At 44.6% G+C, this 20,273-nt stretch overlaps 1 protein-coding gene across 1 annotated transcript in view; it reads right to left on the minus strand.

Moving 5' to 3' along the window:
* Positions 1-20,273, minus strand: part of PCID2 (PCI domain containing 2) — a 593,048-nt gene that overhangs the window by 374,016 nt on the left and 198,759 nt on the right. The window contains exon 5 of the mRNA XM_044071205.1: positions 13,823-13,888. Coding sequence (XP_043927140.1) covers positions 13,823-13,888 — 66 coding nt within the window. The remainder of the gene's footprint in view (positions 1-13,822; positions 13,889-20,273) is intronic.

Consider the following 20,273-nt stretch of genomic DNA (forward strand, 5'->3'; position numbering starts at 1 on the left):
CTCCCATACTCATAATGCACCAACCCCTACTGCCTCAGATCTTGTTTGCAAGCTATAAAAGAAAGATGTCCTCATAACTTAACATACAGATCATATAAAGACAGAGAGAGACAAGAAGGCAATGCTAAATCTGGAGCTGGTAATGTTCGCAAGATATAACAAATCTGTTAGATCCATTCATTCTTCTAAAATAAACTTAACCAGGATTGGGGGCTGGTGGGTGGGGAGTCGAGGAGGAATGAAAATCAACAACACAGAAGGAACATTATGGTAAGTACATAACTTCTTTATCTGATGTCAATTTTCATTCCACCCTCAACTGATGGGACAGATTCCCCAGCTACCCTATATCCAAGGCGGACTCATGCAAGGATAAATACCACTGAGGCCAATGATGCTCTGCCTCAGAAGACCAAATCCAATTTGTAATAATTGATAAAGGCTTGGAAAAAGATCATGTTGCTCCTGCAAAAATGTCATCCATGGATGTTCTTGATTATAAAATTGAGGCAACTGCCATGGATCTGGTTGATTGAACCCACATTTGTTTTGGTAATGTGATATCCAATTTGTCACAAATAAAAGAGATATAGCCAGTAAGATACCTGTCTACAAAAAATTTTGCCCTCGTTTACTCAATTTCATATCTGTAAAAGAAATTAGAAGTTATGTACTCACCATAACGTTCCATCTGAGTAGGTGTATTCATTTGTCTGCAACCTGTGGGTTATGGATCCGATATCGGATCCGAACCGGCATGGTTTTCCAGCTATGGATCCAAGCTCTCAGCTCCTCCCCTCACCCATAATGCCCTGCTCTACCCTCATGACCTCAGATCGAGTTTGCCAACAGCAACAACACCCTGAAAAGGGTAACAGATAATATGCAGGAAACTGAAAGGCCAGGGGGATAGGAGGGCGGGATGGTTGCAGACAAATGAATACACCTACTCAGATGGAACGTTATGGTGAGTACATAACTTCTAAATCTGAAGTAGGAGATTCATTTGTCTGCAACCTGTGGGACAGAGTCCCCAGCTACCTGAATCTTGGGCGGCCATCATGGAAGGATATTCCGAGCACCGGAGCCAAATGATGCTCTACCCCTAGATGCAAGATCCAACTTATAGTGGGAGATAAAAGTATGAGATGAAGCCCACGTGGCTGCTGCACAAATATCATCTAGAGGAATCCTAGCCTTGAAGGCTGCCGAGGTAGATACTGACCGGGTTGAATGGGCATGAACACCCTCCGGTGCGGGCCTTCCTGAAGCTTGATAAGCCAATAAGATGCACTGTGAAATCCAGCGGGACAGAGAAACTTTAGAAATTGGCTTGCCCAAATTAAATTTTGCAAAGGAAATAAACAACTGGTCAGACTGCCTATGACCAGCCGTCCTGTTTAGATAAAATCTAAGTTGCCTGTGTACATCTAAAGAGTGAAGCTTATATTCACCTTTGTTTTCATATTTAGGGAAGAAAACAGGGAGGTTAATGGACTGATTAATGTTTGCTTCAGAAGCAACTTTAGGAAGAAAGGACGGGTTGGTCCTGAGGTAGACACGGTCCGGATGAAATACCAAGTAAGGAGGTTTAGCTGATAAAGCTTGAAGCTCTGAAACTCTCTTGGCCGATGTAATGGCTACCAAAAAGGCTGTCTTGTAAGACAAGAATTTGTGATCCACCGTAGCCGCTGCTTCGAAAGGGGCGGTCAAGGCCTGGAGAACCAAAGAGGTCCCAAGGAGGAACTGCTTGTTTTACAGGGGGCCTGAGAAGAAAAGTACCTTTAAGGAAAATTTTACACAACTTGGCTGACATAAGAGGATTAGAGTCATGGCCAATGTGATAATGAGAAATTGCCGCCAGTTGTACTTTGACTGTGGAACTGCTGGCACCATCGTTAAAAAGAGTGGTTAGAAAGTCAAGCACTAAAGGGAGAGGAACCGTGAAGGGATTCAGGCCTTGCCGCTCCGCCCACAAAGAAAACCGTTTCCACTTGCTGCGGTAGACCTTCCTAGTGGACGGTTTATGAGCTGCCACCAGAATTGCCTTAACAGGTGACGAAATACCGGGAGTCCTGATCAAGAGTGGAACTGGAGCAGCCAAGCGGTCAGCTTCAGGTTGTCCAGATTCGGAGGAGGTATGCAGGATGGATGGGATATCAGATCCGGAATGGGATCTAGAATCCAAGGAGGATTCACCGAGTGAGACCTTAGAAAGGGGAACCAGATCTGTCGAGGCCAAACGGGCAATGAGAATCATTCTGCAACCCACCCGAGAGGCTTTCTGAAGAACTTGGAGCATCAGAGGCAAGGGTGGATAAGCATACAGAAGACCGGGTGGCCAAGCATGCACCAGAGCGTCTCTTGCGGAACCTCCGGGAGGAGGTATCAGAGCGAAAAACTGTCGCACTTGGTGTTTGAGGGAGAGGCAAAAGATCGCATGAAGGAGTTCCCCACCGTGCGAATATGCGTTCCGCTACTTGACAATTGAGAGACCACTCGTAAGGGGTCAGAATGGTGCGACTGAGCTTGTCCGCCAGGATGTTGGACCAACCGGAATGCGTTGCTATTAGAAAGCGGTTGGTGGAGATTGCCCATTCCCAAACTCTCATGGCTTCTCGACAAAGAGGGTAAGACCCTTGCTTGCTTGTTGATGTACCAGACCACAGACATGTTGTCCGATTGAATCGCAATTGTTCCCAAGGGAAGAAAGTCCTGAAGTGCTAGCAACGCTAAGAGCACTGCTCTCATCTCTAGAACGTTGATATGCAGTAAGGTCTCTGAATCGTTCCACGTGCCTTGGACGGTCCGGCCATAAAATGCCCCCACCCGAGGCGGAGGCGTCCATGGTCACCGTGGCGAGAGGGGAGAAGCACAAAATGGGCGGCCCTGTGGAGATCTGGGGAGTGAAGCCACCACAAGAGGGACCGCTTGCAAGCCTTGCTGATCGCAATGGGATGATGCATAGGGAGAGCAAGGTATGACCACTATACTAAGAGAGTCCACTGTAGAATGCACATATTGAGCCTGACAAGAGGAAGAAGTGCTATAGCAGACGCCATGGACCCTAGAGCCCTCAGGACCAACTCCGCCGGAACAGAACTTGAGTGGAGAATGGCCCGCACCTGGAGCTGCAGATTTTGAACTCTGTCCGCAGTGAGGAAGGCTCGTAAACTCCTTGTGTCTAGCCTGGCCCCTATAAAATCTAAGAGCTGTGTGAAGCCAGGTTGGATTTCTTTGTATTTATTGTAATGCCCAGAAAGGAGCAAGATGGAGAAAGGAGTCTCGCCAATAAAAGTAGATGCCTTGTTGGGGTGGTAAGAAGCCAGTCGTCCAGGTAGGGAAAGACCTGCACCCCTGAAGCCTCAGGTGGGCGCTACCACTGCTAATACTTTGGTGAACACCCTGGGGGCTGTGGTGAGACCAAAGGGAAGGACCCGGAACTGGTAGTGACTGGCTCCCAGCCGAAGCGGAGGAACCTCCTGGGCGCCTGTCCATCAGGATGTGGTAGTGCAGCGTCTTTGAGGTCTATCAAGCACATCCAGTGATTTTCTCCCAGAAGGGGGAGAATAGATTGCAGAGTGACCATTCGGAATTTTTCTTTGGGGACTGCAATATTCAAGAGAGAAAGTTCTAGAATTGGTCTTAGTTCCCCGTCTTCTTTGGCACTAAAAAGAACCTGGAGTAGAACCCTGATCCGATCTGGTCTGGGGGGACGGGCTGGATGGCTCTTTTCTTTAGCAGATGGCTAATTTCTGCCAAAGCGGCCTCCCGTTGACCGGGTGGAACGTCTGGGAGGGACTTCAACTTTGGAAAGTGAAGAAAGGGATGCGATATCCTCTGGATATGATTTGGAGAACCCAGCGGTCTGATGTTATGGACTCCCATGCCGCTAGGTGCCCAGCGTCCCCGACTGCCTCCAGAGTGGAGCAGTCGGGCAACCCTCAGGGTTGCTGCGGGGCCGTTCAGAGAAAGGTTCCCTGGACCCGAAGTTTCTGGGAGCCCCTCTGCCTCTAGGGCGGCGTCCTCCCTGTCCTCCTCTGCCACGAAAGGACTGGTTGTCCGGAGCAGGCTGGGACTGCTGCGACTTCCGGAACCACATCTTCTTCTGACCCTTTTGGTTCCTAGAGTAGGGCCTCTGGGGTGCAGAGAAGCGGATTCCGACGGCAGACAGCGTCTTCCCGTCCTTCTCGCTCTGGGTCAACGTTTGTGACGGTTTTGCCAAAGAGAGCAGAACCATCAAAGGCGTCGCAAATGACGCTTTGAAGGGCTCAGAAAAATCGCAGTGACGGTGCCAGGCCTGATGTCTAGTGACTAGGCCTGCCCCTGCGGCTCTAGCGGCGTCTTCCGTAGCATGGGAGAGTAGCCGCATAGAGGTATTAGTAACTGACCTAAGAGTGGCCATGCGGGTGGAGTGCAGCACCCTGTCCTCCTCCGACATGGACTCTGGGGGAGATGCAGCGTATTCTTTAATGAGATCTCGCTGCATCCTAATGACGTGTGCCAAGTAGTTCAGCGCCCTTACCGAGAAGGTCGCTGAACTAAACATCCGCTTCCCCAAGCGGTCCATCATCCGAGACTCCTTGCTCGGGGGATGGACTGAGGACTCTCCTGAGCAAGTTCCATCTTGGTGGCCCGCCGTCAACATGGCATCTACCGGAGGCCCCTTACTCCAATGGGCACGGTCGGACGGTGGGCTAAGGATCCTATCGGGCCTCTTAGGAATTGGCTCCACGGTGTCCGGTTCCTTCCACGCCCTGGTGGTAATGAGGTCCACCAGGGGGTCGGCAGGAGGGGACACCCAAGAGGTAGACGGGCCCGCTTCAAATGCCTCCAAGAACACGGACTTGTCCGAGGAAGACTTGGGGGCAGACCACCCCCCCTTTATACGGAGCATTTCCATGATGTCTCCAAATGAGACATCCTCGGGGGGTGACCGTGGGGAGCCTTCCCCTTCCTCCAAGTCCGTGTCTTCCGTGAGAGACTCGGGGGAGTCAATGTGCCTCCTTTTGCACGTATGCTTGCGAGGGACATCCTCTGGGGGGCTGTCAGAGGACTCCTCGCAAGCAGCAACTTGTTCCATTGGAGCAACTTGGGGCACAGAAGCGGGCTGTCCCAAGGGCCGGATGGTGGAAGCCTGGCCCAGTGCAGAGGGAGCGGACGGAGCCGAAACAAGTGCCGGGGGTCCGGAGACCCTCAACAGGGCCCTCTCCACTACATCAAATGCGAAGGGAGCCGACCTCGACCAAAGGATCCGACAATCGGCTCCCCTCGGATCCGAAGAGTGGATCGGAGCCGGCGCCAAGCGCCGGATCCGAAGGACAGTGCGCTCCGACACAGACGGCGCCGGCGAGCACTGATCCCTCCGGATCCGAGACTCGGATCCTGGCTCAGAGAGGTCGGATCCGATGCACTCGAGGGCAGAGTCGTATCCGGTACAAAGTACTATCGGCGACCCACCCCGGCTCCGAAGCTGCTCGGCTCCAGCTGCTCCGAACCCAGATAGCGGGTCGGAGAAGGAGCAATCGGTTTGAAAAAGGGTGTTGAGCTCCCCCCCAGAGGGGGGGGAGGCAAGAGCACTCCCATCTGCATCTGGGCCTGGATGAACCTTCTCATCATCCGGTCCAGATCAGCATCCGAGATGCTATATGTGGATCTCGACGAGGCTACCGAGGTAGGCCTGGAGTGCCTCCTCGATAGCCTCGACGGAGATCGGGTCTCCTCCTCCTCAGGTCCCGGTGAAAAGCACACTGGAGACCGGAGCCGAGAAGGAGGAGACCGAGCCGACAACGGAGCCGGGGGAGAAGCCCGCTTGGCTGGCGGGGCCGAAACAGAGGTCTCGGCCCGCCGCTTGTGGTGCTTCTCCCTCCGGTCCTTTTTCTTAGCATCCCTCTCCTCCGAACCAGAAACGGGAGGTTGAGTCCCAGGAGGAGGAGGGGGTGCCACAGAGGGAAGAACCGTAGGCACGGTTACTCCCGAAGGAGCGGAGGTCGGAGCCGAGTCCGGCGGTAAAAGGCCCGCCAAAACAAGCTTGGACCTCCGCTCCTTCAATGCCCTGGGGTTGAACCCTGCACAAATGGAACATCCAGATGTGAGGTGTTCAACCCCCAGGCATCTAACACACCGAGTGTGGCCATCAGCTGGGGAAAGCTTATGGCCACACTCGGAGCATTTAGAAAATATAGATTTGGGTTGGTCTGCCATCCCAATCTACAAAGTAGTTACCAAACTAAAAGTAACTAAACAATATACACACACAGGCCCAACACACACACACTACGCCAACAGCGAGGGGAGGGAAATAACTTTTAGATTAACTCTAAAAAGTAAAAATATCAAAGGGGAAACCTACACTTTCACACAAAAAATCAATAAAAACTTCAAAATTCTGATATTAACAGTAAAAACTAGCACTTAGCTTGAGAGCTTGAGAAACAAATCCAGTCACCATGCGCGGCAAACGAGATCTGGGGTCATGAGGGTAGAGCAGGGCATTATGGGTGAGGGGAGGAGCTGAGAGCTTGGATCCATAGCTGGAAAACCATGCCGGTTCGGATCCGATATCGGATCCATAACCCACAGGTTGCAGACAAATGAATCTCCTACTTCAGATCAAGTAATTAGTCTGTAGCCTTGATGTATTTTTCTTTATGTAAAGAGAAACATTACTGTCTACAAAAGTCCAATAAAAGTAGTCATTGTTTGTCCCTGTTTGTATCTTTTGGAAAGAATACTGGTAAATTGACAAATTGATTAAAATTAGGTTCTGATACTACCATGGGCAAAAAGATGCCTCAGTTCATAACCTGACTATCTCTGTGAAAAATCAGACATGGTAGTTTCCTCAGATAAGGCCTAAGTTTCAGAAATTCATTTTGCAGAAACAGGAAATTTAAAATCACAGTCATCTGCAGGTTCAAAATGGGAAATGGATAATGACTTGCCATACTATATCCCAATCCCATGGAGGAGTAGGATCTTTAAATGGAAGCCTTAGCAAAGGTATGCCTTGTAAGGAAGCTTTATAAAGCTTGTGGGAAGCTAGTGAGTAATCATCAGTTGCACTATGGAAATTAGTAATTGCTGCCAACCGAACTTTAACTATAGATGTAGTAGCTCCTTTGTTAAAGGGTAGAGTTAAGAATTCGACAATGTTATGAATCAGGGGAGAAGAGGGTTCAACATGATGCTGAAGAGCTCAGTGTCCAAACCTTTCCTTGTAGATGGTTAAAAAAAAGATAACAATATCTGCCAGACAGGTGCAGAGAGCATAGGTTGTCGGTCTATTAATGGGACTGGGGAAACCTAGCCATCAGCTTGAGGTTCTGACTATCTGGATGGATCATTCTTGTTGGATGAGAGAGTAGGTCTGGATTTGGATCTTAAATCCAAAGTTGGTGAATTAATTGAGGCCAAAGGAAGGGAAACTAAATCTGAGGAGGCCCATAAGGGGTTATGAGGATGAAATGTTCTTCCACCTGGCATCTTTCTGTAGAATTTCTGGAATCAAAGAAATTGGAGGACATGGATAAAGGTGGCCAGTCTTGAAGAAAAGCATCTCTCAGTGATTCTCCCTGTGGAGGGAATAGGGCAAAAATAGCTACTCCATTGTTCTTTAGGGGAGGGGCGAAAAAAATCGCAGCAAGGCTGGCTACATTGATGGAAAATCATTTCCATCACGTTCTTGTTGAGGAACTGCTCATGAGGTAGAAGAATGCACCTTCTCAGATTGTCCTCTATCACACTGGATTTCCCAGGAATGTGCATTGATAAGAAAAAGCATTTAGATGAAATCGCTCATGTTACCCCCTGTGTGCTTCACAACAGAGGGGGTAAGATCTGGTTCCTCCTTGTTTGTTGAAGTACCGGATAACTGAGATATTGTTTGTTTCAATCACAACTGTTCTCAAAGGGAGAACATCCTGAAAAGCCTGCAACACTAATAGCACTGCTCTCATCTCTAGACCATTGGCCTCACCAGGCACCATATGGCTTGGACTGTCTTTCCCAGGTAATGCCCTTCTACCCAGGTTGGTAAACATCCATAGTTAGTATGGCCTTGGACTGGGGGGGGTGCCTTGTAGATGATTTGTACTGAAATGGACATGGAATGATGAAGTATGACCATAGTGGGGCAAGCATCCACTGAAGAATTTTCATATAAAATCCAGGCCAATGGTAGCAGTGTTATTGCTGCAGCCACTGATCCCACAGCTTGAAGAATCAAGTGACTGCAGTCTTGGTATTGCGAACTATTTTTTTGTTGTTTATAGTCCTATGCAAAACAGCACATGTACTGACGATCTTTTCTCTTGACATCATAAGCTGACGGCTGGTCGAGGTGGAAAAGAGCCAGTCATCTAGATATGAAAACAACTGGAATCACTGCATTCTCAGGTGAGTTGCTACTACTGCCGTACACTTGGCGAACTTCATAAGAGCTGTGGTGAGATCAAAGGAAAGTATTCTGAACTGGTAATGAGCGACAACCAGTCGAAAGTGTAAGAACCTTTAGGAATGCCTGCCCTTTTTTTTTTTTTTTTGAATGGGCGGGGGTGAAGGGGAAAGGTATCTGTTGTCAACTTTAGTCAGATTTTCTGGTGCAGGGAAAAAAATGACCCGCTGAATGCCTGCAGAGGAAAGTTTAGATTCTGTAGCTATTAGACATTGCCACGGCTTTAGCAGGTACTACAACCGATGCAACTTGTAGTGTTTTAACATGCATTATGTTCATTCATACTGAACTATGAATGGCATTGGGTGGAAAATTAATGTAGCTAATAAAAGGATGTGTAATGAGCTGTATGCCCTTCCAAAGGCCATTCATACTGAACTACGAATGGCATTTGGTGGAAAATTAATGCAGCTAATAAAAGGATGTGTAATGATCTGTGTGCCCTTCCGAAGGCCATGGTTGCCTACACTGGGTACCATAAGGTCATTGTGGGAGGTGAAATTGTGCATAATATGCTATGCCACTCCACAGCACTGGCTATGCTTTGTTAAGGTAAAACATATGGATGTGATGTGCAGTTAAGTGCTGCACATGACCTATAATACTACATTGTTGACTGTATTCAGTACATTATTTCTGTTATGGACATATCTCTTACCATTACTGAAAAGTTATTTCCACAGTTGTGTGTGTGATACGAGATAGCAAAAGCAGCAGCTGCTCTGATAACATCTGTTGGAAAATCTATGGCAAGACTTGTCATTTGTGTGTCATTTTGAACACGTTTTAATTCGAACACACAGTCTTATGTCTTTGGAACAACACAGTGGTGTAGCCATAACAGTGACATGCAAACAGTTGTTTTTGTTGGCATGCTTAGATGTCACCGCAGCATTAGCAAACTAATAAAATAAATCAGTAGTGAAGTTTGTTTGTCTTTTCGGCTTTTCCCGGTTAGGAGTCGCCACAGCGGAACTCCGGTCCGCTAATGATTGGCAGTCGATTTTTATGGTGCCGAGTTGCCAGCCCGATGCCCAACCTTCAGCGAAGGCATGCCCATTCATGCATGTCTTTCGGAAGCCACTCGACCGCGGGGAGGACATGCAGACTCCACACAAAAGGCACTCCAGCCAAGAACTGAACAGGGGAACCTCTTGCTGTGCGGCAACAACGCTACCGCTGTACCACCACGGATATATAAATCAGTAGTGAAGTAATAATGTGTATTTGTAGCTGTGAGCATTACCTGTCACAGCACGGGATACTAAATGACAGCCCAGGACAGAGTAATTGTTTTGTCATACCTCTCAATCTCTTGGCGCAAGAAATCTGGACAAATCAGAAATAATGGGGGGAGCAAGGGACCAAAAACAGGGACAGATTTTAAATACTGCTCCTATAAAGTTAGAAATCTGCTGGAATAACAGGATTTACATTATTACGTAATTTCTGAAAGATATGAAGTCTGAAACTACGTCTGTTATTATTTGGCATTTAGGGACTTCAAATCCTTAATGATTTGGCAGAAAAACTGCAAATTTAATGAGGAACAAACTAAAAAATAGGATGCAAAAAAACAATCTGGACATTGTACGAAAATCTGGACAGTTGAGAGATATGCTGGATATTTCCAGATTTAGTAGGTGGCTTGAACGACTGTGTGTGTGTGTGTGTGTGTGTGTGTGTGTGTGTGTGTGTGTGTGTGTGTGTGTGTGTGCGAGAGAGACTACCAGACCATCAGAGGGTCTTGGGTCTAAAGAAGGCTACTTTGTACAACCATTTTCTTATACTAAGTCACAGTATCTGAGGGAAGGTAACCTCTCTGATCCGAGGATGTTTCGTATCCGAGGGAAGGTAACCTCTCTGATCCAAAGATGTTTCGTATCCGATGGAGACTAAGTTTATACAACTGGTATTGCATCCGAAGACAACTAAACCCCTCGGATCAGAGAATCAACCAAACTGCGATTCTCACCCAACACAAAAAACACTGAGTGCAGGTAAACCAAAGCTCTGATCCAAACAGAAGTCGACTAGTGATGCAAGAACGACATCCCTAAAACTGCTAAAAATAGGAGAATCCTTGTTAGCATGCAGAGTGCAAAGGTTGAGTAAGCCATAGAAAAGCAAAAAGCAGCCACAATGAAAAAAACTCTACTACCAGGAAAACAGAGAGAGAGAGACTGGCATATTTACCAAATGGAATGACGGACAAAATTAAGTCTAGAACAGGAAGTGAAAGAAAAAGATTCTCAAAGCAACGGAAAAACAGGGTAACAAGGAAGAGAGAGGTAGAATTAATTCAATTAGAATATAAAGAAAAGGAAAGAAAATACTTATCTCCCAAAGTGAACCTCGAGAGCTGAAGACAACCACGTCCAGTCAGCATACTGGCAAACAAGATCTGAGGTAATTGGGGTGGTGTGTTATGGGTAAAGGAGAAGCTCGAGATTGCCATGAGCTTTTCCAACAGCCAAGATGGATCCAAGGGATCGATCTGACCTATCAGTCGAGGATGGAATGAAAACTGACAACATCAGATCATTAGTTTCACATTACAAAATTTTCTGTGGTAACAGTTTACAAACAGATAATCTACAAATATACTGTTAAGCAGCCAGAGACACAACTGAAACTTTTACTATAAAGAAAATCTGTTTTTGACTTTCATGCAAGATCTTTAGCATTTGTATATCCCTTCAAGAAAAGGAAACAGATTGATGGATGTGATAAAAACATTTACAAGACACAAGATATAAATATTTTTATTTACCTAAACTGGTTGTATTAACTCAGGTGTTCAACAGCAACACATCATTAGTCACCACAATTCAGCCCAAGCACAAAAAGATCCACATAAATTGCAAAGCCAATTAACTCCATTAACAGACAGCCTCCATCTCCACTGCCTAGCTACAGTATCTGGTTTGACACTGCCATGTTAAAAATAATGATTATTGTAATGTATTTTTCACAGACAGTCACAGTTTGTATTCCTGCTTGATTCACCCAAATGTACATTAGTCCTGCATAGTTTCCATTACAACAGCAAACAGCAGGGCAGTAATCTCACTCAAAGACAGCCCCCATACCCACTGCAGATCCAGAGTATCTGGTGAAGGATGAAAAATATTACTACATTAAGGCATTTTTATTTCATAGAAAGACTAGAAACACTAATCACAGCTTGCATTCCAACTTGAGTCACTCAAATACACATTAGTCATGCAGAACCAGAATTACAACAGCAAAGAACAGGGCCAATCATTTCATTACAGACATACCCCATACTCATTATTCACCCCACAGCATCTGGTTTGACCTTGTCACAATAAAACAATACAAAAAAAAACAAAAATATGTTACTTTAATAGATTTTTGTCTCATTCCAACAGTGGCACTACTTCTACTCCACCTGCTTCATCTAAATGCACTTTAGTCATGCAAGACCAGAATTACAAAAGCAAGGTCAATAACTTCATCCACAGACAACCCCATCTCCACTGCCTACCCACAGTATCTGGTTTAACCCTGCCATGTTAAAAAAAAAATGGTTACATTAATGTATTTGTCACAAAAAAGCAGGACATCCTAAGCAATCGTCTAAGTTTGCCTATAGGTAAGGCTGGCCCTGGTGGGAGAACTCAATCCAAGGTAGTTGTTTAAGAGCAAGGCAGTGATGGGATGTATGTGGAAGGTTTGAGCAAATTTTGTTATTTAGTTGTAACATTACTCAAGTATGTATGCATGTATGGTATGTATGTATGTGTTTTTAGAGAAGAAATTCTGGACTACGGCTACAATTCTTAATTAAAAGCTCTCAATGAAGGGTTTAAAAAGCCAAAATGTTCAATGTATACTTTCTTCATGATATTTCCATGATGTAATACAGTTTAATTTGTAAGCTATTACTACTGAAACAGCACTGTGGTGCAGGGATTAGTATTACTGTTTTATAGTGCTCGATTTTCTGTTTCATTTGTTGAACGCTATATATTTGATATGAACTATAAATATCCTCCCTTTGTCTGTAGAGTATTTTTTTTTTCCAGAGTCTCTAGTTTTCTACAACTTACCAAAAATGTGTCAAAAGTTTAACAATCCCCCAAACTGCTCGGAGTTGTCTGTGCCACACAAATGAGTTGAGAGTATATGTGCATGCACCATATTCATGTACGTCCATGGATGGGCTGGTATACTGTCCAGGATAAGTTTCTTTGCCTTGTACCTACGGAGTGCCGGCAGGGCATAGACCCTAGCTGCCCTACATACAACCTTGAAAAGGATTGTGTGTGTGATCAGAGATGGTAGCACTGAAATATTATTTCAAAAACTGCACATTTAATAAATATATCATAAACAGTTACATATTCTTCTCTGACTTTAGAAACTTTCAGCTATAGAAGTAGCAGCAGCAGAATAAATGTTGCTCCTTGACTGAATTATTAATTTACTTTTCCATAGCTAACCTTTTACAAACAGAAACCAAGGTTAACACAGCTTGCAAAAATGAGATCAACTTGAAAGCTTGCTACACAGATGGTACACAAACCCCAACTAAAAGATATTTCAACAATAACGATATGTCAAACTTTTCTATACGTAAAAATGGGATTACAACATTGTATCCTGTTACTTTCCCATTGTCTAATTCCATCCAAATGTCTAGCCTCTAAAGAAAACCCAGATTCTCCCTTTAGTCCATACCACATTACCGTCTCTGTCCCTTCATCTACTTCAAGTATCTAGGAATCAAAGTCATGACTCAGTTAGGAACACCTTATAGACACTTAACTGAAAAAAACACTTCTGGTGTATTTATTCTCTATATGGTAAAGCAACCTAGAACTGGGCCTTGTTGTCACTTACAGGATCTTTTTTACATGTGATTTTCTTTAGATAATTATGAAGTGTTAAATTTCTTAGGTCATTCCCTGTAATACATACTGACATCAGTTATGTACTTTTGCAGCCTTAATCTCCATCCCAACCAATGCTGCGAGTCAGACAGAACGCTGCACTTCTACAGTCAAGTAGGGGTCAGATAATGTCAGACTCATCTCTACACTAAACCTTCACCAAGGACAAAACAGTTTTCTCTCAATTAAGTCTAAGCCCAAAAGATACCTAACTGACTTCAGAACCAAAACCAAATCCAGGATGTAAGGATCAAAGTCAACAGCCACTCATCCACACTATTACAAATATAGTTTAATTACATATTTGTATTTTAACAAGAGCTGTGCACAACAGAGAAAACAGTACAAGTATTGGTTAAACAGCTAATGTTACCCCTTCCAATGAGTAATGTGTTCATATTGTATCTTCTAACATGTACTTCTGGAATGCACACAATTAAAAGGATATTGAACCACAAGAGTTTGATATCTGTAAGCTTCAATGAAGTTATGGTTTGCAACCTCATAAGTGCACCTAGAAAAGAACAAATATATCAGTTAGATTCAAGATTTACCTTTCAAGTCATCATGCTCAATTACAGTTGTACAAGACAATATATATGTTGTAGTCAATTGACATACACTTTTTGTGCATACAACATAATTGTTACATGCAACAAATACAACTGTGTTGTGGTGGTAAAGTTCAATCAATTGCACTTCCAACTCGCTCACATTTTGAAATAGACATAATGGTTAGACTACTAACGGAAAAGTACAGTCTTGTAAATCAAATTTACAGCAACAGCAGACATTCAAATAAATCACTGTTGCAGAAGCTTAGGCTATATAGGAAGTATCCTGCAAAGGACTGGACAGACCAGCCAGCTTGCAAAGCTTCAGTACACCTGCCATAAACCCCAACAACTACAAACAGTAATTAAGGCACCAAACTTTCAGAATTCATTTGCCCCAGAACTTGGTTTACTTCAACCCTGCCAGACAGGTATGTGTCAACAGAAAAAGAGAATGTGAAAAAAAAACACACACCTTAACATAAAAAGCAACAAAAAGAGGAGGGTGGAGGGAGGGTGTTTACACTGCAACATACTGTTATGGCAAGTTTACTTACACAGCTGTACTATGTTCATTAGATCACTGTTGCAGTAGTACAAGATACCTGGGAAGAATACCACAGCTTAGAAAGATAAGGAAGAGTAACAGTAGGGTCAGAGTGTAGGAGCCCCTTGGGAACAGTCCTAGCAAAACCTGCACTGACCCTAGAGAAAAATCCAGTTTGTAGTGCTTGTCAAGTGTGTGCACAAAAGACCAACTTGCTGCCTCTTGAATATTATTAGATTCCACCCCTTTCCAAAAAGTCACAGAAGTAGCCAGAGCCCAAGTGGAGTAGGCCCTGACACTGTTCGGAAGTGTCTTGTTATGGTACTTATAACAAAAAGTAGTAGCTTGAGACAACATTTAGAAAATGTCTGTTTTGACAATTACTGCCCCTTTTGTCTTACCTTCACTGGAAATAAACAGTTGATTAGAATTCCTGAAGGTTTTTGTTTTGTAAATTTAGTATCAGTCATGCCTGTGGAGATCCAGATGGTGAAGAATTCTCTGCCCTTTATTTTTTGATTCTGCAAACGAAAACTGGAAGATGAAATGCTTGGCTCAATGTAAATACAGAAACTTTAGGCATAATGGAAGGATTTGATCTCAAATTTACCCTATCTTTGTGAAACATGAGATAGGGTCGAATCACCATAAGAACCTGTAACTAACATACTCTTCTTGCAGGCGTCAGAGCAAGCAGTAAAACTGTTTTCCAAGATAAGAACTTTAAACCAATCGTGTGCATTTCTCCAGAACAAAATTAAGATCTCAAACAGCAGCCAACTGTCTTCTAAGACAGAAGGATTAACACCCCATTCAAAAATGATTTAATTTGAGGTACGATAGAAAGGAGAGATCCATGGGCAGACAGAGCAGAGATGGCCAAAAGATAAATCTTAAAAGAGGAGAAAGGAAAAGTCATAGGATAATAACTCAACATAAAATATTACAGAACCAAAGGAATCTCAGCCTTAAAACATTCATGAGTTTTTACAGAATTATTTTATGAAGTGAGGTATTAGCTGACATTCATCATTATATCATAATTTAAAGTCAAGATTTGGCACCAACTAGAAAATCTTTTCCACTTAGCCGTATATGATTTTTTAGTAGCAAGTTTGTTTACCTCCTTTAACACCTACTGCATGTCCTCAGAAAAAGAAGGCACCAAAAAGGCATCAAAATTCTATCATCTAGGCAGTCAACTGAAGAAGATGAAGGTTGGGGTGTATCAAATTATCCCTGTATTGGGTGAGCAGGTTCATTCTTGTGAGGAAACGTGGCAACTGCCCTTGGCCATTTTCAAAAACTAAGTTCAGGACACTCAGCAACTCTTCCAGTCATTTTGTTAACCTTCCCTTAGTCCAAGCCCCTTCAAGCATATTTATCAGTGTCATGTGAAGGACTGAATGTCAAAGGCTCCCCTCATTAAATCGCAGTGCAACTCTGGTCAAATAACGAATTCAGGCTGGAATGACATAGACATGACCAGTTGACCATAAAACCCGTGCTTCAACTCACCCTTCAGGTCATTTATGGATAAGAAATAAACTAGCTTTACCCTCAGATTCTTCTGCAATAGCAATCCTTGCTAGTGAGGTGGTATTTATGGCTTACAGGTTTTTAGTTCCTTAGGGCACTTCTTAAACCTCACTGTAGAATAGCATGTGTGTGGCTCCTTTTCTGCCTCTTGAACCTTGCTGCTGCCAAACACACCAGATGAAGAGTATGCATGCTATCACAAGCACACCTGCCAAATTCCCTAGCATTTTGGGGGTATATCAGTAAGGCCTTTTGACATATCCCAAATTACTTAAGCTCCTTTACTACAACTCCCTTATGTATGAGAACATGTGTTTACTGTACACTCCCATACCCTGTTCTAGTAACTGTACTCTCCTCTCCATTGCTTTCATAAGGCTGGAGGCAAAAAAAGAAGAAGTTACGTACTCAACATAATGTTCCATCTGTGTTGCTGCCTCTCATTTGCTCTTCAACCTATGGGTTTCAAATCTGAGCATCAGATCCGACTCGGCTGCATACCAAAGCTGTAGGCTCCAACATCTGAGCTCCTCCCCTACTCACAATGCACCTCTCCTCCAAATCCCTCAGTTCGAGTTTGCTGCAGCATAGTATATCACATAATCATGATACAAACAAACAGGAATAAATTACATAGAGATAAAAGAATCAGTCGTGGGGATACTTCAGCAGCTCAAAGGTAGAACAAAAGTATCTGTCCAAAATGTTTCGTTAGGTCCTTCAAAAGGCAGGTGGATGGAGGGAAGGAAGGTTGAAGAGCAAATGAGAGGCAACAGCACAGATGGAACGTTATGGTGAGTACATAAGTTTTCTTATCTCATGTTGTTGCCTTCATTTGCTCTTCAACCTACGGGACAGAGTCCTCACCCACAGAAAGGACTTGGGTGGCCCTCAAGGAAGGTTATTCTGGAGCACAGCAGAACCAAAGGATGCCCTGTTCCTAGAAATTATGTCCGGTTTGTAATGAGAAATAAAGGCATGATGATTTGACCAAGTAACAGCTGCACAAATTTCATCAATGGGAAGTTTTAACCAGGAGGCTGAAGAGGTAGAAACAGATCTAGTAGAATGGGCCTTAATGTGGCAAGATAAGGGAAAGCCCTTAGTGGAACACGCAAGTTTAATACAACTAGTTATCCAATGAGCTATGGTAACCTTGGAAACTGGCTTACCCAACCTGGACCTGGAAAAGGATAAGAAGAGTTAGTCAGATTCTCTAAAGGTTTTGGTTCAATCTAAATGGAAACAGTGATGTCTATGTACATCCAACTTATGAAGCAGGTACTCGCCCTTGTTTGAAATTTTGGGAAGAAAACAGGTAGCTTGATGACTTCATTTATGTTAGCCTAAGAAGCAACCTTGGGTAAAAAAAAAAAGGATTAGTGCGCAAAGAAACTCTGTCCTTGTGAAAAATCAGACATGGGGGCTTGCAAGACAAAGCCTATAACTCAGATACTCTCTTGGGTGAAGTAAAAGCCACCAAGAAAATAGTTTTCCAAGTCAGAAACTTTAAGTCAACTTTAGCCGAAGATTCAAAGGGGTGCGAAATTAAGGTTTGCGAAACCAAGGTGAGGTCCCAGGAAGTGCAGGATCCTTAACAGGTGGACGTAAGAGAAAAGTACCTTTCAAGAAGACCTTGCACAATTTAGATGACGCTAGAGAGAAAGAATTTTCCCCTATGTAAAAATTGGAAATGGCCGCCAGTTGCACTTTTGCTGTTGAAAAACTAGCCCTGTTACTAAAAAGATATGCCAAGAAGTCCAACACAGCTGAAACTGGAGCAGAAGGATCTAGATTGTTCTGATGAGCCCAGATGGAGAAGCTCTTCCACTTACTGTTGTATAGCTTCCTCATGAATGGTTTGTGTACTCAATCAAAATTTTTCTGACTGGGGAAGAAAGCCCAGGAGTTCTAGCCATCAATGGAAGTGGAGAAACCAAGCGGTTAGCTTCAGGTTTGGAAGATCCGGATGAGAGTGTCCCAATGGATGGGGCAACAGGTCTGGAGAGGCTTCCAGAGCCCAAGGTGGACAAACAAGATGAGACCAAAAGAAGGGGAACCAAACTTGACAGGACCAAAAGGGGACAATGAGGGTGACTTGGAACGTCAACCTCTGAGCTTTGTGCAGAAATTTGGGAATGAGTGGAAGAGCAGGATAAGTGTAGAGCAGACCAGGAGGGCCAAACATGGTCTAGAGCATCTCTCAGTAATTGTCTCTGAGGAGGGATCAGGGAAAAAACTCACTGCACTTGGTGTTGGAGGAAAATATGAACAGGTAGCAGCAAGGTTGACACCATCTTTGGAAGATCATATTTGCACTAAAGTATTGACAGATCACTCGTAAGGCATCAGAATAGTCCTGCTGAGCCTGTCCCGCCAGGATGTTTGACTTCATCAGAATGTGCATTGCTGTGAGAAAGCAGCTGGAAGATGATGACCATTGCCACAATCTCATGGCCTCTCGAGACAATAGGTAAGACAGTGCAGTTGTGTACACTTAACATAACTGTAGATGCTCGAGTGTATTCACTGTTGCAGTCATCACATTTGGGTTATCCCTGCCAGGGTAGCCCTCAGTCGGCCCAAATATCAGAGGCTTAGTATTTCTGTGTAGGTTGCTGTCGCTTCAGGACTGACGTCAGGTCGTCAGTAGTATAAAGTAAGGCAGCCTACTCCATTACATCAGTTTTTCTTGCCCTGTCAGGAGTCCCCACGTGCGAGCCAATATATGGTGGAAGAACCTCACCAGTAGAAAGTAAATACCAAAAAGTTCCTAGTAATAAGAGAGAGTGAGAGAGAGAGAAAGGGGGTGGAGGGAGGGAGGGAGACCAGGACTGCAACAGTGAATACACTCAAACATCAACATTTATGGTAAGTGTACACAACTGTACTATGTTCTTCGTGTTTCAATGTTGCAGTCATCACAGTTGGGTTGATTCCCAAATCTGGGGAAAAAGGTGGAGGCAGTCAAGAAGACTAGGGGCTGGCTAGGATGTTGTGCAAGACTGCAGTGGCAAAGCCTCCCCTGGATTTGGAGAAGATAGGCAGGTGATTATGCTTGGTGAAGGTATGAACAGATATCCATGTTGCAGACCCCAGGATGTCCCTGGTGGGGACTCCTCTGAGGAAAGCTGTAAAGGTGGAGGTTGCTCTGGCAGAGTGAATTCTGACCCCCTTAGGGGGAGGTTTCCCGTGTTGCTTGTAGCAGAAATGGATGCAGTGTGCTATCCATTTGGAAACGGTTTGCTTGGATATGGTTTGCCCTCTGCTTCTGCAGCAAAGCTGACCAACGACTGATCAGTCTTTCTGAATAAATGATTTAGCCCTGTCTAGATAGGATCTGAGCTGTCAGTGCACATATAGAGAGTGCAGTATTCTCTTTTCCCCCTTGTTTTGTGGGTTAGGGAAAAAGGTGGGCAAATGAATGGATTGGTTGAGAGCCACACTGGACACCACTTTTGGCATGAAGGATGGATTAGTCCTGAGGGAGACCCTGTCAGCGTGGAAAATGATGAAGGGCTCTACAGCCATTAGTGCGTGTAGCTCGGATACTCTTCTTGCTGAAGTGATAGCCAGAAGCAAGGCCATCTTCCATGACAGAAACTAATTCTGCTGAAGCTGCTGGCTCAAAGGGGGGCAGGGTGAGTTTCTCTAACACAAAGTTTAGGTCCCAAGCTGGGGTAGGTGCTCTTCCAGGTGGCCTCAAGTTGCTAGCCCCTTTGAGGAACTGTTTGATAACAGGGTGTGAGAAAAGAGGTTGCTCAGTGCTGAAATCAGCAGAGATAGCAGAGGCATGAATTTTAATAGAGGAAAAGGACAGACCACTGTGTAGTAAGGCAGGTAGGTAATCCAGGATGAGAGGTAGGGAGGGCTGAGCCGTACCTGCTCCCTTAGCCTGACTCTAGGTGCAGAACCTTTTCCATTTGTCAGCATAAGACTTTCTAGTGCTAGGGCGTTTGGCCTCATGTAGAACATCTAGAACCTGTTTACTGAGATTGGCAGCTTGTACAGTGGTCAGAGAATAAGCCAGGCTGCCAAATTGAGGGTCTACAATTGGGGATGCATGAATTCTCCTTCCCTCTGGGTCAGGAGTGTTGGGATCTGAGGGAGATGCCATGGCAGCAGAGGGGACAGAGTGCGCAGCAGTGAGTTCCAGTGCTAGCATGGCCAGTCTGGGGCAATCAGGATCGCACTTGTTTTTTCCTCCTTTATTTTGAGCAGTACCCCGGTAATGGGGTAGTGGGGGAAATGCATAGACC

This window comes from Protopterus annectens, chromosome 5.part0 (genome assembly GCF_019279795.1).
Source record: "Protopterus annectens isolate FY-2018-M chromosome 5.part0, PAN1.0, whole genome shotgun sequence".
NCBI lineage: Eukaryota > Metazoa > Chordata > Ceratodontiformes > Protopteridae > Protopterus > Protopterus annectens.